This window comes from Primulina huaijiensis, chromosome 12 (genome assembly GCF_012295235.1).
Source record: "Primulina huaijiensis isolate GDHJ02 chromosome 12, ASM1229523v2, whole genome shotgun sequence".
NCBI classification, from domain to species: domain Eukaryota; kingdom Viridiplantae; phylum Streptophyta; class Magnoliopsida; order Lamiales; family Gesneriaceae; genus Primulina; species Primulina huaijiensis.
The window spans coordinates 15,544,569-15,562,296 of NC_133317.1; the positions used below are offsets into that span (position 1 = coordinate 15,544,569).

The following is a 17,728-nucleotide window of genomic DNA, read 5'->3' on the forward strand; positions in this document are numbered from 1 at the left end:
AAATCGATAATGTAGAAGACGTTTTACTTCGGCATCGGTCTAATACCGGACCGGTTTTCCCTCACTGAACCGGCCAACGACTTTGCTAATTTTTTGGATACGACTTTGGTGATCATGCGAAGTAAAATGGTACCCTATTACTTCACGTGCGTCTACTTCGGCAATTATCTACCTATGACTTCATTGAATATGTGAAGTAAATCAAGAAAATTCTACTAGTGTGATCTCGAGTAAAAGTATGGACTCGAGGTGTGAACTTGAAAACTGCTCGTGATATAACGTTGTTGGCTATGTCAGCATAGATTGCGTTTAAGATCCATGACAAAACTGTCATTGCATCTCTGCCATACATGATAATTGATTGCATAATCAAATACATGACAATTCTATTTTTTTTAAAAAAAAAAATAGAGGCAAATGTAAAATCTCGAGCAATCAAGTAATCAATACACTAATAGATGCAACTAAGTTTAAAAAAAAAAAAAAAAATTCAGATGCAACTAACGCGTTCTTATTTTTAACTATCTAAATTTCAAAAGTCGCTGCAACTACGTTAAAAAGTCGTGTTTAAAATCATATATAAATCACACGACTTTTTTTACAGTAGTTTCCTAATGTTTGACCTCGGTGCCTGCATCCAACGTTATACGGCACACAAACAACGCGTAACGAGGTCTCAAGGACGACACTCTTAAAATCATTATTATTATTTAAATAGATTTGATATTTACACTTCATTTTCTTGTTAATTATGCTCCATTTGTGAACAAATTTGAACATATTCGACACATTAATTGAAGTATAGATAACACAAAATGAAGTGTAAGTATCAACTCTCTTAATTAAATGAGCATAATATTTATCTTCTCATGCATAATCAATGTTCTTACTTTTTTGTATCGTTTGATGTGATCAAATATATGATTTTACGTAGTTGTCTCATTTAATTGTTTTAACCTAGTTCTAGGTAAAGTTAAAAAATTTTACATCATGCTTGGATTTTAATCTATTATCATCTATTCGTTAATCCCATCCAACATGCTGATAAAAAAAATTAGTTGAGGGGAAAATTAAATAAATAAATTCGAANAAAGTAATAATAATAATAATAATAATAATAATAATAATAATAATAATAATATTTAAAAATTATGTTTCAAATTGGACAAATATGTTTTTTAAAATTATTTACATTCATTAATACTACAATAGTTAAATTAAAAGTTCATAAATTTTAAATTATTCTAAACTAAAACAATTTAGCTAAACTACTAAAATAAGTTAAATTTATCAATTTAAAATACTCAATCCAAATATACTATATAATATTAATTATAAATAGGTTAAAAAAAAAGTTTGAACAAATGATTAGATTTGAATTTCAACTAATTTGATGTAGATGGGAGGCTTCACTTTTAAGTCAACAACGGAGATTTAGTTACTAAAAACGTACCGTGTTAATTAGGTTTATATTGGAACATTCAAAGAATTAATGAGCACTGACCATACTTATATGATGAGTAATGCATAAAAATAATTAATTTACTAACGGGTCATTACATACACAATGTGTGTGGTTTTAGGAAAATAGAAAAAGAATTTTTTTTTTAAAAAAAATGAAAGTTATCATTTTTTAAAATTAAAATGGTGGGAGATAAGATATGATGAAAAGATAAATATGGAATATAAAATTGTACTGTTAAAATATGTTTTTGGAATTATAAAAAAAAATTTATTTTATAAACGCACCAAAAATTAATTATTCTAAGGTCTCGACTTTAATTAATACTAGTGAATCTTGGCACATACTTTGTGTTGTCCATATATTCATTTATTAAATTGAAATGTTAGGAAATAAAATAATGTGCGAAGAGAAATCTAGATACGGGGTGTTTTTATTTTTTGGAATTGAATTAATATTTCTGAATTATGGAAAAAATCATCAATTTAACAAAAGTTAATTAGTAAAGAGGTTTCACGGTCGATGTATGTGATCAATAAAAAAAATCGAAGGAAGTATCAATTTTTTTTTATTTTTTTAAAGAATCGATTTATTAAATTATAGATATATTATAAATATTAAAATCAATAGATTTTGGCATAGTAGTATATTCATTTACAACATCGGCATAGATGTAAGTGATCAATAAAAGAAAATTGAATTTAAAATTATGAAAATCAAATATTTCAAATGAGTGGATCCAAACGCACTCTTGAAGATTTTCAACAATGGATGTAGAAGAAAGATCTAAAGACATACGTTGTGAAACGACCTCGTTTTTTTCCTTAAAACTCTAAAATACTAAATAAAAAAAACTTTACATTTCTAACAATTATAATAATCTAACATTTGAAATCTCGAGTGCACCAAAAAAAATGCTAAATCATCAAGTAACCAAAACTCTTAAATTGACCTTTAAAAAGATCAATTAACAATAAAATAAAACATAAAAATATCTCTAATACAATCAGTAGCATAAATCTTTTATCTATCTAGCTAGTGCAGAAACATAAAGGTCCCTCGGGAGTGTACTGATGCACTCGATCCACTCAATCGCCAGCGCCTCCCATAATATCATCAAATCATGCATCATACGAAGCTAGTAAATCTAATGACTCAGCACATTCTAAACATGAGTAGCAAATAATACATATACATTTATATGCATTTAAAAATCATACTTTTAATTAAAATAACTTTTAAACATAAATAAACCATTTAAAATCATTTAAAATCCATTAAGCAAAAATAAATTATTTAAAAATCATTTAAGCATAAATCATTTTAATCGTAAAACTTTTAATCCTTTATCATTTTGGGTGAAGTTTGATAATTGAAAGAAACTAGCTTTTATCCTTCAGTCGACTGATCAGTCTTCAGCTCCATATGCTCCATGGGGGTGGGCACTATCAATGATGGTCGGGGCTCCCTCGGGGGCCTTCTACCATTGACGGGCTCCTTCTGCGGTCTTTTCCCATCAATGGGCTCCCTCTGGGCCTTCTCCTGTAAATTAGCTCCCTTTGGAGCTTTTTTCCCTCACGACAACCTCACAAAATCATATATCATCTGTCACAGTCAATTCAAATCCATCAAAATATTTTTCATTTTCTTTTAAAAGCATACAATATCATAACTTTCCAAAAATAGCATTTTAAACAGTATGAATTGCACAGCTTTACCATAATTCATAAAATATCTTATTTTCATCAAAATCATCATTTTAAATCATAAAACATCATTTAACATGCATTATGATCCTTCGGAGCACTGCCAAGCTTTTACGTATTTTCTCAAGTGTAATTTTACCATTATGCCCCTAGACGTAAAAATTTTCGATTTTATCTTTTCTTACTTTTAATGATATGGATTTACCCCAAATAATTAATTATGCTTAAATATAATTTTTCATAATTTTATTCTGCATAATTCTAGGTGTTTCAATTAATTTTTTAATTAACATTTCGTGGGGCGATAAAATCCTGAATAAATTCAAAACTCATTATTTTGTTCTTAAATTTTAAACATAACATTTTTATTACATATTCTACCTTTGTGAGTCATGAACCACACCCGTGGACCCATGGTTCAAATTTTAGTCTTTTAAATTCGAAATATGACCCTTGCTTGAACCACCCGAGCCAACTCCTTATTTACTCGAGCCATGGTCAAGCCACTTCGAGCCAAACCAGAGCCAACCCACCTAAGCACCCTCTTGACCAAGCCCAGCCCATCTAACCTAGCCCTAGCTTGCTCAAACATTCCTGGACAGGGACAAAAACCTGCGCATGGATTGACACTCACGCCTATAGACCTCAAACCACTGATCACTCACGACCCTTACTGACCCTAGACAAGCCCAGACCTAGCCTGGACCACCACCGAGCCCCTACCCCGCGCAGCAAGCCACGGGAACAGCCCCAACGCCCCAGCAGAAACCTGCATGCCTCCATGCTCTCCCACGTTTTCTCGAGCCACCTGCCAACCCAACCGCTCCAGCCCCTGTCCCAGCGCTTTCCCAACATCCTTAGACCATATAAGACCCACCTGGCCCACCCAAGCCCTAGCAGCAGGCCCCCATGGCCGCTGCTGCACCAGCACACGTGAGGGGGAGAGTCCCACTTAACGTGGACTCTTCCCCAGCCCATGACTCGAGCCCTAGCCCTCCTAGGACTCTTCCTAGGACTTAACCACGACCAGTAAGAACCCTCCTCGAGACCTGGTCGAGCGCCAAGACCCCATGCACCTTAGCCGCCCCTTGAACCTATGCAAACCACAACAAAACCCCACGGCCCTCTCTGATTTCTTTCCCGTGGTTCCAGCTTGCTATTACCTTTAAATTTATCATGTTTTGTTCATATTTCATTCATATAACATCCTACCTTGGCAGCGTACTCGTTGGATTCAAAAACATTTTTAAAACAAGCGTAAAATCATTGAAACTTTGAAAATACGTAACGTACCGTAAAATAATCGAACACAAATATTTTTCTTGCATAATCAATTAACACACATATTATGATTTGTATGATGTTTGAAAGGGTTTAGAAAACGTGTCTTTGTGTTTATAACGCTCGAATATATAATTGTTGGCAAGGGTGCGACGTTGGATGACCGAGCGACGAAGAACACAAGCCTTTTCTTCCTCCCAAATTCTCGAAAATATTGTGGTGTGTGTGAGGTGTATTTCGGCTGATGAAGATGTGATTTATGGAGTTTTGAAAGCCTAGGTAACATATTTATAGATTTAATTGCAAGTTAAATAGGCTTTGGTTTTGGGCTTGTAAGCTTAAAGGTGATTGAGCCTTCTTTAAATAATTACATTGAGCTCAATGACACTTATTTAATTAAAACATAAAATTTTATAAAATAAATTTCTCAAAAACAATTTTTTGGTCTTTTAAAACTCTTTGTTTGCCCAAAACCGGCTTCCCGGGAAACATCGAGCTCGACTCGTAAAATAATTCGAACTCCAATATTTTTAGAAAAATTAAATCATTTTTAATCATAGTAGGAAGTCTTGCCATTATTTAATGAAAAAAGTACATATTCTTGTCTTGGTCGTCCTCGGTCTCCTTTCTCGTGCCTATTATCAGATATTCGGGTAAAATCCTTAAATTTCATGTAATCATGTTATATTATCATTTAATCATGCAATCATACATTTAATCATATAATAAATATCATGCTAGCATTTATAATCAATTAAATAAAAAAATTAAGCAATTAAAACAATTTTCATGCATGTGGTTTACGTACGTAGGTTGGTTTTTCGGACGTTAGAATCCCCCCCCCCTAAATAGAATTTCGTCCTCGAAATTTTCCTTGACTTGCTGACTGCAAAGTTTAGATTCCTCTATCCACCTAAAACTTAACTTCTAACTTAAATCTTACTCTTCAGTTCTGTAACGTCCGAAAAACCAACCTACGTAAACCACATGCATCCAAAATTAATTTAATTTCTTAATTGTTTTATTTAATTGCTTTTAAATGCTAGCATGATATTTATTATATGATTAAATGTATGATTGCATGATTAAATGATAATACGACATGATTTCATGAAATTAAGGATTTTACCCGAATATTTGATAATAGGCAGAAAATAGGAGACCTAGGACGACCAAGACAAGAATATTTATTTTTTTTAAAATAATGGCAAGGCTTTCTAATATGATTAAAAATGATTTAATTTTCCTAAAAATGTTGGAGTTCGAATTATTTTACGAATCGAGCTCGATTTTTCCCGGGAAGCCAGTTTTGGGCAAACAAGGAGTTTTAAAAGATCAAAAATATTATTTTATGGAAATTAATTTTATAAAATTTTATATTTTAATTAATTAAGTCTTATTGAGCCCAATTTAATGATTTAAAGAAGGTCCAATTACATTAAGTTGCAAGCCCAAAACCAAAGCCCATTTAACTTACAAATTAATTAAATTATAAATAAGACTCCTAGGCGTTCATAACCTCACAATTCACTTCAATCAGCCGAAAATTCACTCCCACACACATACAATTTTTGAAATTAAGGAAAGGAGAAAAGGTTAGGAGTTTTCGTCGTCCGGTCGTCCAACGTCGCACCCTCGCCGAAGATCGTATATTCGAGCGTTATAAACGCAAAAGCACGTTTGCTAAACCCTTTCAAACATCATACAAATCATAATATGTGTGTTTTAATTTATTATGCATGGAAAATACGTGGGTTCGATTATTTTATGGCATGATACGTAATTTCAATGTTTTTACGATTTTACACTTGTTTCAAAATCATTTTTGAATCCAACGGACACGCTGCCAAAACATGATAAAAATATGATTGAATTGTGATTGAAACATGTTAAATTTAATAGAAAACATGCTGGAACCGTGGGACAAGAAGCAAGGTAGGGCCGAAGGTTTTGTTTTGTTGGTTGTTGTGATGCATGGGTTCGGTAGTTTGCATGGAGTCATGGGGCTCGACCAGGTCTGGGGGTTGGGTCCTAAGGAACATGGGTCAGGGTCAGGAAGGGTCCTAACATGGCTAGGACTCCTTGGGTGCAGCCTAGGAGGACTCCTTTAAAGCAAGGACTCCTCGCGTGCTTGTGGATGTTGATAGCAGCCAAAGGGGGCTCGCAGCTGGGGCTTGGGCGAGCTAGGTAGGTCCTTCAGGGTCCTAGGGTGATGGGTATGGGTCGGACCAGGGGCTGGTGCGGTTGGGTTGGACGCTGGCTTGAGAAAGCGTGAGGTAACCAAGGAGGGGCGCGCAGCTGGTTCTCACTTTCAGTTGGTTCGCTGCAGGGGTTTAGGGGCTGGGCTGGGCTTAGGCTGAGTCTGGTTAGTACCTTAGGATGGTCTAGGGAGGCTCAGTGAGGCTCGGGCTCGGTAGTGGCTCAGGCAAGGAGTCCCACATGAGAAGGAGATTCCAGTGCGTTGGGAGAGGAGGCGCGCGGCTGCTGCTGTTCTGGTGGCTCGTGCGTGGGTCCAGGGGTCTGGTCTAGGTCAGGGCGTGGTCCAAGGATCGTTAGGGTCAGGTAGGCTCGGTGGTGGCTCGGCTGGAGGTGTCCTAGTGTCACTAGGAATCTTTAGGCGTGAGTTCAAGCCATGTGCAGGTTGGGTCCGATTCCAGGCGAGTTTGAGCGTGTTTGGGCTAGGTTCCAGGGGCTGGGCTTGGCCAAGAAGGTTCCTAGATGGGTTGGATCGGGTTTGGCTCAAGGTGGCTCGGGCGAGGCTCGAGTAAATTGGGAGATGGCTTTGGTGGTTCGATAATTTGTCAATTTCAAAAATTAAAAGGCAAAATTTGAATCCATGGGTCCACGGGTGTGGCTCATGACTTGGAAGGGTAGAATAATTAATAAAAATATTATGTTTAAAATTTGGGATCAAAATAATAAGTTTTCGATTTATCGAAGATTTTATCGTCGCACGAAACGCTAATTAAAGAATTAATTGAAAAGCCTAGTTTTAAGCTTCATAAAATTACGGAAAATTATATTTAAGCTTAAATAATTAATTATAATAATCTCATGTCATTAAAAGTGAGAAAAAGATAAATTCGAGAATTTTACATCCAAGGACAAAACTGTCTTTTTACACTTAGAAAAATAAGAAAAAACCTTAGCAGCGTCCTGAAGGATCATAACTCATGTTAAATGATGTTATATGATTTAAAATGATGATTTTGATGATAATATGTATTTTTATGATTTATGATAAAGCTGTGCAATTTATACTGTTTAAAATGCTATTTTTGGAAAGCTGTATTATTTTATGATTTTTAAAAGAAAAGGAAAAATATTTTGAGTAATGTGAATCGATTGTGACAAATGATATGATATATGATATATGATTTTGTGGAGATGACGTGAGGGCCAATGTCCTATAGGGAACCCATATTCAGGCCAAGGCCCCAAAGAGACCCCGTTTACGGGCCAAGGCCCCTGAGGGATCCCGTCTATGGGAAAAGGCCCCAGAGAGATCTCGACGATCGTATTTTCATGGTGGAGCCTAGTGCCCACCCCCATGGACCATGTGGAGCTAAGACTGCAGTCGAGCAAAAGATAAAAGCTAGTCATTTTCAAGGATCAAACTTCACCCAAAATGATATATGATTGAAAGCTTATGATAAAAATGATTTTAGGATATATGATTTACTATGAGGATTAAAGCTATTTTTAAAATGATTTAATTATGCTTAAAGCCTATTTTAAATGATTTTTAAATGATTTATTTATGCTTAAAGTTATTTTAAAATGATTTTACGATTTATGATTTAATTATGCTAAAATGATTTTATATGGTTTATTTATGTTCAAAAGCTATTTTAAATAAAAATACGATTTTTAATGCATGTGACTGTATATGTAATATTTGTTATCCATGTTTAGAACGTGCTGAGTCTTTAGACTCACTAGGTTTGTATGATGCAGGATTTTATGATTGATGGGAGGCTCTGACGCTTGAGTGGATCGAGTGCAGCAGTACACATCCGAGGGCCTTTATGTTTCCGCAGTAGTTAGATAGATAAATGATTTAAAGATTATGTTAATGATTTTTATTAGAAATATTTTTATGCTTAATTTTATTGTTAGTTAATCTTTTTAAAGGTCGATTTAGGAACTTCGGTTAGTCGATGATTTAGGATTTTATTTTATGCACTTGAGATTTCATATGTTAAATTATTATGATTCATGATTATGTTAAATTATTTTATTTAGTAATTTAGAATTTATGATTTAAGATTAGAAAAAAAAATCGAGGTCGTTTCAAATTCGGTCCTCAAAATCTTGAAAATTGCATTTCTAACCCAAAAATTTCCCAATGTTGACTCCTAAATCCAGCCCAAATAGTACATGCATCCTATTCTCTTCTAAGTTCTTCATTGTCCCAATCAATTCCCTTAATCCATTTTATCATTTCATGCAACAAAAGCATCGTAAAAATGTTAAACAGCTAGGTTACCTAGAAATCGTTATAGTGCCGGCTTTGCCTCAGCCTCAGCCTCCCCAGCTTGCATCACATAAACTCTTCAAGTCGTGGGTTGCCTAGGCTTTGTGCAATCCACCGCCTTGTGTCCAAATTCCCTGCACTTGAAGCACTTGTAGGTGCCCCACATGCACTTGCCAGAATGTGGACGATTGCATTCTTTGCACAGTGGTTTCTCATCAGCCTTCAGAACGTTTCCTCTAGGTAGTTGTTCTTGTGGTTTTGGTGGTGCCACATAGGGCTTCTTATTACTCTGACTGGCTTGCTGAGCACGGTTCCTCTTCTGAAACATCTCTCAATCTATATCTTTAAGTGACTGATCGGCTCTAAAAGCATTGGCGACAGCAGTAGTATAATCAGTAGGGTCGCCAAGCATCACATCACGGTAAATAGTCACCCTCAAACCACCAAGAAAGTGTCGTAATTTTTCAGCAGCATCGTTGGCAATCAAGAGCACAAAATGACAGCCTCTATCAAATTTTGCACAAACTCAGCAACAGACCAATCCCCCTGACAGAGACTCATGAACTCCCTCTTAAGCCTAGAACAGACATAAGATGTGAAATATTTGTCGTAGAACACCCTCTTGAATTCCTCCCAACTCAAATTCGCCATATTTAGCCCTCGTTCCGCTCCCTCCCACCATAATGAAGTGTCGCCCTTCAGTAGATAGATAGTACAACGAAATCGGTCAGCGTCTGCCTTGTCCATGTGGCGAAAAAACACCTCCAAGGATCTAATCCATCCCTTAGCAACGAAATGCATCAGTAGTGCCATGAAAATCCTCGGGGTCCATCCTCCTAAAACGCTCATAAGCAGCCTATGGTCTAACCCTCGCACCATTTCCTACGTGTTGCTAAAAAAAAAAAGGGCCATACCAGCTAGTACACGGGCACTAGCATCCTGAACAGATAGAGGCTATGGAATATCCTCCTCATGTCTAAACTTATCATTCCTATGCAAAATCCTTCTAGGAGGCATCTCTGTATACGTCGTCCAAACCATGTAACCAACATGCATTTAACATTTTACATGAAACGTGAGACTAATATTTATATCATGTATCATAAAAGCACTTTAAAAGAATTTTAGCATATAAAATATAAAGCAGTAAAAACTCACATATTTAAGGCGTGACTTCTTGAGCTTCTCGGACTGACAGTACACAACCCTTTAAGGAAACCTTGGCTCTGATACCAACTGAAACGATCTCTTCTTTTTTTTTTTTACTAAAAACTAATAAACTCGAAAATACTAAATAAAATAACTTAACATTTCTAACAATCATAATAATTTAACATTTGAAATCTCGAGTGCACCAAATAAAATCATAAATCATCAACTAACCAAAACTCCTAAATCGACCTTTTAAAAGATCAATTAACAATAAAATAAAGCATAAAAATATCTCTAATAAAATCATTGGCATAAATCTTTAAATCTTTTATTTATCTAGCTTGTGCCGAAATATAAAGGTCCATCGGGAGTGTACAGCTGCACTCGATCCACTCAATCATCAGCGCCTCCAATAATATCATATCCCGCATCATACAAACCTAGTGAGTCTAATGACTCAGCACGTTCTAAACATGAGTAACAAATAATGCATATACATTCACATGCATTTAAAAATCATACTTTTAATTAAAATAAATTTTAAACATAAATAAACCATTTAAATTCATTTAAAATCTTTGAAGCATAAATAAATCATTTAAAAATCATTTAAGCATAAATCTTATATCATAAATCATTTTAATCGTAAAGCTTTTAATCTTTTATTATTTTGGGTGAAGTTTGATCCTTGAAAGTGACTAACTTTTATCATTCGGTCGACTGATCAGGATTTAGCTCCACATGGTCCATGGGGGTGGGCACTAGGATCCACCGTGGAAATACGATCGTTGGGACTCCCTCGGGGCTTTTTCTCATAGACGGGCTCCCTCTGAGGCTTTTTCTCATAAATGGGCTCTTTCTGGGCCTTCTCCTGTAAATTGGCTCCTTCTGGGGCCTTTTTCCCTCACGACATCCCCACAAAATCATATATCATTTGTCACAGTTAATTCACATCCCTCAAAATATTTTTCATTTTCTTTTAAAAGCATACAATATCATAACTTTCCAAAAATAGAATTTTAAACAGTATAAATTGCACAGCCTTACCATAATTCATAAAATATCTTATTTTAATCAAAATCATCATTTTAAATCATAAAACATCATTTAACATGCATTATGATCCTTCGGAACACTGTCAAGCTTTTACGTATTTTCTCAAGTTTAAATTTACCGTTATGCCCCTGGATGTAAAAATTCTCGATTTTATCTTTTCTTACTTTTAATGACATGGATTTACCCCAAATAATTAATTATGCTTAAATATAATTTTTCATATTATTCTGCTTAATTCTAGGTGTTTCAATTAATTCTTTAATTAACGTTTCGTGGAGCGATAAAATCACGAATAAATTCAAAACTCATTATTTTGATCTCAAATTTTAAACATAACATTTTTATTACCTATTCTACCCTTGTGAGCCATGAACCACACCCGTGGATGCATGGTTCCAATTTTAGTCTTTTAAATTCGAAATATGACCCTTGCTTGAACCACCTGAGCCAACTCCTTTTTTACTCGAGCCACCACGAGCCAAACCCGATCCAACCTATCTAGGCACCCTCCTGATCAAGCCCAGCCCATAGAATCTATCCCTAGCTCGCTCAAACACTCCTGGACAGAGACACAAACCTGCGCATGGATTGATACTCACGCCTATAGACTCCTAGCCCACTAGGACTCTTCCAGCCCTCAAACCACTGATCACCAACGACCCTTACTGACCCTAGACCAGCCCAGACCTAGCCTGGACCACCACCAAGCCCCTACCCCGGGCAGCAAGCCACGCGAACAGCCCCAACGCCCAGCAGCAACCTGCGCGCCTCCATGCTCTCCCATGTTATCTCGACCCACCTGCCAACCCAGCCGCTCCAGCCCCTAGCCCAGCCCTTGCCCAACTTCCTTAGACCCTATAGGACCCACCTAGCCCACCCAAGCCCTAGCAGCGAGCCCCCATGGCCGCTGCTGCTCCAACAGACGTGAGGGGGAGAGTCCGACTTCATGTGGACTCTTCCCCAGCCATGACTCGAGCCCTAGCCCTCCTAGGACTCTTCCTAAAACCTAACCACAACCAGTAATAACCCTCCTCGAGACCTGGTCGAGCCCTAAGACCCCATGCACCATAGCCGCCCCTTGAACCTATGCAAACCCCACGGCCCTCTCTGATTTCTTTCCCACGGTTCGAGCTTGCTATTGCCTTTAAATTTATCATGTTTTGTTCATATTTCATTCATATAACATCCTACCTTGGCAGCGTACTCGTTGGATTCAAAAACATTTTTAAAACAAGCGTAAAATCATTGAAACTTTGAAAATACGTAACGTACCGTAAAATAATCGAAAACAATATTTTTCATGCATAATCACTTAAAACACACATATTATGATTTTTATGATGTTTGAAAGGGTTTAGAAAACATGCATTTGCGTTTATAATTCTCTAGTATACGATTGTTGGCAAGGGTGCGACATTGGACGACCGAAAGACTAAAAACACAAGCCTTTTCTTCCTCCCAAAGTCTCGAAAATATTGTGGTGTGTGTGAGGTGTATTTCGGCTGCTGAAGGTGTGATTTATGGTGTTTTGAAAGCCTATGTAACATATTTATAGATTTAATTGCAAGTTAAATGGGCTTTGGTTTTGGGCTTGCAAGATTAAGAGCGATTGGGTCTTCTTTAAATAATTAAATTGGACCCAATGATACTTATTTAGTTATAACATAAAAGATTATAAAATAAGTTTCTCAAAAATAATATTTTGATATTTTAAAGCTTATTGTTAGCCCAAAACCGGCTTCCGGGGAAAAATCGAGCTCGACTCGTAAAATAATTATAACTCCAATATTTTTAGAACAATTAAATCATTTTTAATCATATTAGGCAGTCTTGCCATTATTTTATAGAAAAAATACATATTCTTGTCTTGGTGGTCCACAGTCTCCTTTCTCATGCATATTATCGGATATTCGAGTAAAATCCTTAAATTTCATGTAATCATATCATATTATCATTTAATCATGCAATCATACATTTAATCATATAATAAATATCATGTTAGTATTTAAAATCAATTAAATAAAACAATTAAGCAATTAAAAAAATTTACATGCATGTGGTTTACGTATGTTGTTTTTTCGGACGTTACACGTTGTGCTCATGACATTAACAGAGTTTTAGAGTCAATATTTATAAATCATTTGATTTCAATTTTAGATCAAAGTTTCAAATTTGAGACATAATTATAACAACAACTACCCGTCTTAAAAATAACAAGGAATTGAATTTAAACGAAAATGTTGTACGTAGTTAGAGGAGTCAACATTTGACTACACTGCTTCAAACACAATTTCCGTTTACCAAAGACCAGTCTTTAAAAAAACTCGCTTTAATTTCCGAGTTGGTCAAACCGCACTATTCTTTGGTCGTCTTCTTTTCTTCTTCTTCATTCCTCGTGCCATTCCCTCGGTTTCTCCATTCNCATCCACCCTTTAACTGTTTTCATACTTTTTATTATTTTCTATTATATTTTAATTATTTATGATCGAGCAATTTGAAAAGGCAAGAAATTTGTGTGGGATTTGCATGCTGAAAAAACGATGGAGAATTTTCTGTCAGACGTGGACAAGAGAAATCTAGTGCAGGAACTGAGTCAAGGGAGAGAGCTGGCCAAGCAGCTCCACATTCATCTGCTGCAATCTTCTTCGTCTGAAGCTGGCCAAGTCTTGCTTAACCAAATCTCGAATTCTTTCGAACAGGCTCTATCCTTGATTAATCATGTCGGCGTTGGTGGAAGCGGCGAGCCGGTGACTGGGGGTGGTGTGCTGGACATGTTAGTGGCTGATCCTCCTCCCCATTCACTCACCGGAAGCCCTCCCACCGATGATGTTTCGGATCATGAATCCAAGGATCAAGCTAACAGGAAAAGGTATTTATTTATTCAATCAATCAAAATTGGCCTAATTTGATTTCGGTAATATAATTAATCAGTAGACGTACAAAAACTCTATTTCTTTGGAAAATTTTAGTTCATATATCGGAGTGTCTAATCATGGGACGGAACGCTTAATGAAAAAAACTAAAATTAAGCAAAACTAATATATAGCAAAACTTAAATCTGACTAAATATTAAAGAATCAAAACTAAAATTTGACAAAGTTACATAACTTTTTTCATTAAAATTTGATTTTGTATTTGGCACAATTGACATTTTTGATATATGGCCTCTTAACAATGTTAATTTTGAGCAGAAGGTGGACGACGAAAATGGAAGTGTGTGGTGCGACAGGGATCGAAAGACATCTAGACGACGGCTATGGCTGGAGGAAGTACGGGCAAAAAGACATTCTAGGAGCTAAATTTCCGAGGTATATAATTAATATGCTCGCAAACTTATATGAGATCGTTTTACGGATAGAATTTTAAGTTTGATTTTCAGCTTGACCCAACTCATGATTATTTTTACTTGAATATATGGATCAGATCAATATGTGAAACCGTTTAACAAAAGACTCACGCGTAAATATATGTCTTATATATGTTTTCTTAAATCCCAATGATAATCACTAATTTCAAAATAATAATAATAAAATTATGAAATTTAAAATAATTAGACACTGCACTATTAATCTTTGGTTTTAACTCACTGAACCTTGGGTGGTTTAATGAGTAGACTAACGAGACATGAGGGTGTTCTTTTCTTTCCCAATTTCAACCAAATATCTGCCCATTTTCTACTTCATTCTTTTTTACTCGTCGTGGGTATCATGATTGTCTTTGCTACATTACAATTCTTATGTGATGTTTGAGTTGTATATGTTTTAAAAGATTTGAGTTGTAATGTTATCATCGGTCATAACATTTCGTAGCGCGACAAACTCTCAATCTTACAACATATATATGTATATATATATATATATTACAGGGGTTACTACAGATGCACGCATAGGTACAGGCAAGGCTGTTTGGCGACGAAACAAATTCAACGATCCGACTATGATCCGAATATATTAGATATCACTTATTGTGGGATCCACACGTGCGACCCGGCTGGGAATCCAAGTCCTAATGACCCACCAATCCCAATTACCAGTGCACAAACTGAGTTGGAGACACTTTCACTACACCAAAACAATCACCAATTCCTACCCCAACCCCAGCAACATTTTTTCGACGTCCAAACTAGCCTTAAGATTATATCACAAGATTCACACACTTTTAACTTTTCTTCTTCATCAAATATTCAACCCCAAAGTTTTACCACCAGCGATCATGGACAAGTAATCCATAATTTGCAAGTTTCAGAATCGGAGGAGGCCTGTAGAATTGTTCCGACCTCGACTACTTCCGGTGTCAATTCCCCTACTCTCGACGTCGATTTCCCACTTGTTTCGCCATATGAATTCGGTTCGAGTTTCAGCTTTGAACATCATGGAAAATAGAAAATAAATAATAGAGCATAAATGATCTAATTTTCAATTTGAAGATTTTCTATTGTCGAATGGTTAGTCTTTGGAGTTTATGTTGAAATGAAAGTTGTAAAATTTTTATGTAACAATTTTGAGAGATCGAGGACATGGTTTAATGTAGTGTCTCTATAACTATTAATAATCATATTTATTTAAAACCAAATAATTACTTAATGATATTTTTCTTACTTTTTTTTATTGTAGATATATTAATTTTTATACAAGGCAATAATAAAGATATAACTTGGTAAATCTTAATACAAAACGAATATAAATTAACCCAGAAGCCCATTTTTTACATTCATAAATAGCCCAAATAGTTTTAAGGCTTAGTGGGCGGCAAATACATTCTTCTCCGGTTTAATTGATGGACAGGGTACCTACCTACTTCCTACTACCCGCAATGAGGATACCGTAATTTTCGAAAAATTAAAATACAATGCAAGATATATAGTATAGTTTGGTGCGAAGGATATGTAATATAAAGATAAGTAAGATGGTAGGATAAAATAATATTGAATGTTATTGGATCTCGGTTTTCTACACGCCCAAACGCAGCGGAAGTTTTAAAGTTTTTATTTTATTTTGACAATCAAAATATATTTGGTTGGTCGTTCGTATGGTTTTCAGAATCAAAACATTCATAGGATGTTAGAATTTATACCTTCGGTGAAAAATTTCACAAGACTCCAACTATTCCGGGGTTAGCGGAGATATCTCTTGATAAATTCTCTACGAACTTTCTTCGAGTTTCCTTCTATCAAGTCCACGATCAGAAAATTTGTTCTTCTTTCAAATAGCACTAGAATATTTGAAAGAAGTTTTACGTTGAGATCAAAAATTTGAGAGATGACTCAAATTTCTTTTTCTTCAAAAGTGGCCAAAAATTTTGGAGGAATTGTAATTTGAGATTCTCGAAAATCTCATATCATGTAGGTGGAGGCTATCCCTTTTTTTTAATTTATATATTAAAAACAAGACCTTTAACCTAAATTCTATAATTATTGGATTTAGGTTCTTTAATTAAATCCAATATGCTTTGTTAATTAAATAGACTAGTCAAACTAGTTTAATTAATTATATTAAAGTCCATTAAGAACTTTAATCATTTAATATGTTGGACTTGAACTCCTACAAACTCATTAAACATACCTCCCATCATATTTAATTTAATATTTAATAAATTCAGCTCTTGAGTTTAATAAATTAAATCCATTATAAATTCAACATTTGAATTTATTATAAATTCAACTCCTTGAATTTTATCACCTCCAAAATTTAATATTTAATAAACCCAACATTTGTGTTTAATAAATTAAATTATCAAATTTTATAAATTAAATTCCTTGAATTTATTCTCTCAAAATTTAATTATCATAAATTCAACTCCTTGAATTTACTATATAATATAAATTCAAATTCATGAATTTATTCTCTCAACGGAACAAACGATCCAGTACTTGTGTGACCCTCAATGGTTCAGGGATACAGCTAGCCGTGGGTTCACAACTCTTCGTGATTCAGGACATAATTCCTTATTCGGGCTTACCCTAGTTAGCCACATTCTTTGTAACGTCCCGAAAATTTAAAAGTCCACGTGAACCACATGCATGGAAATCATTAAATTTCGTTGGTATTTTATTAAATTGTTTTAAAGCCTTAAATGCATTTTTTATTTTATTAATTTGTGTTTAAATATTTTTATGCATAATTTATGCATGGTAGAAGTTAATTCATGAGATTTTAAAGTTCATGCATTAAAGATTTTTAAATTCCATTTCACGCTCGAACGAGGAACAGAGATCAGAGAATTTTCAAGAAAAAATTATTTTATAACATGATTAAATTTTATTAATTTATTTAAGTTTTTTTTTAAGTGTATTTTTCAAAAATGAGATTTTATTGGGTATTTTTACCCGCATGATTTTATTTTATCCGGTAGGTAAATTTTATAGAATCGGATGACTTTTTAAGGATTCGACTAATATTTTCAAAATCTTTTCAACACGAAATATTTTTCGGGAGTGCGTTTGGATTTAATGAGCCCACTTTTGGACTTATTGGGCTTATGTATTTATTTTTTTTACCCTTGAATAAAAATAGGAGCCATTAGCTAAATTATTATCTACCTAATTAACTCATAATTATTCCCTTAACTCCCCACTAACCTAATCACCCCTCATCA

At 34.9% G+C, this 17,728-nt stretch overlaps 1 protein-coding gene across 1 annotated transcript; it reads left to right on the forward strand.

The window, feature by feature from the left end:
* The first annotated feature begins 13,577 nt into the window (after positions 1-13,577).
* Positions 13,578-15,667, forward strand: LOC140990350 (probable WRKY transcription factor 30). The gene is given in 4 exon segments (XM_073460008.1): positions 13,578-14,003; positions 14,323-14,442; positions 15,000-15,291; positions 15,293-15,667. Coding segments are annotated over 4 exon segments (807 nt in total). The 5' UTR covers positions 13,578-13,674; the 3' UTR covers positions 15,359-15,667.
* The last annotated feature ends 2,061 nt before the right edge of the window (positions 15,668-17,728 follow it).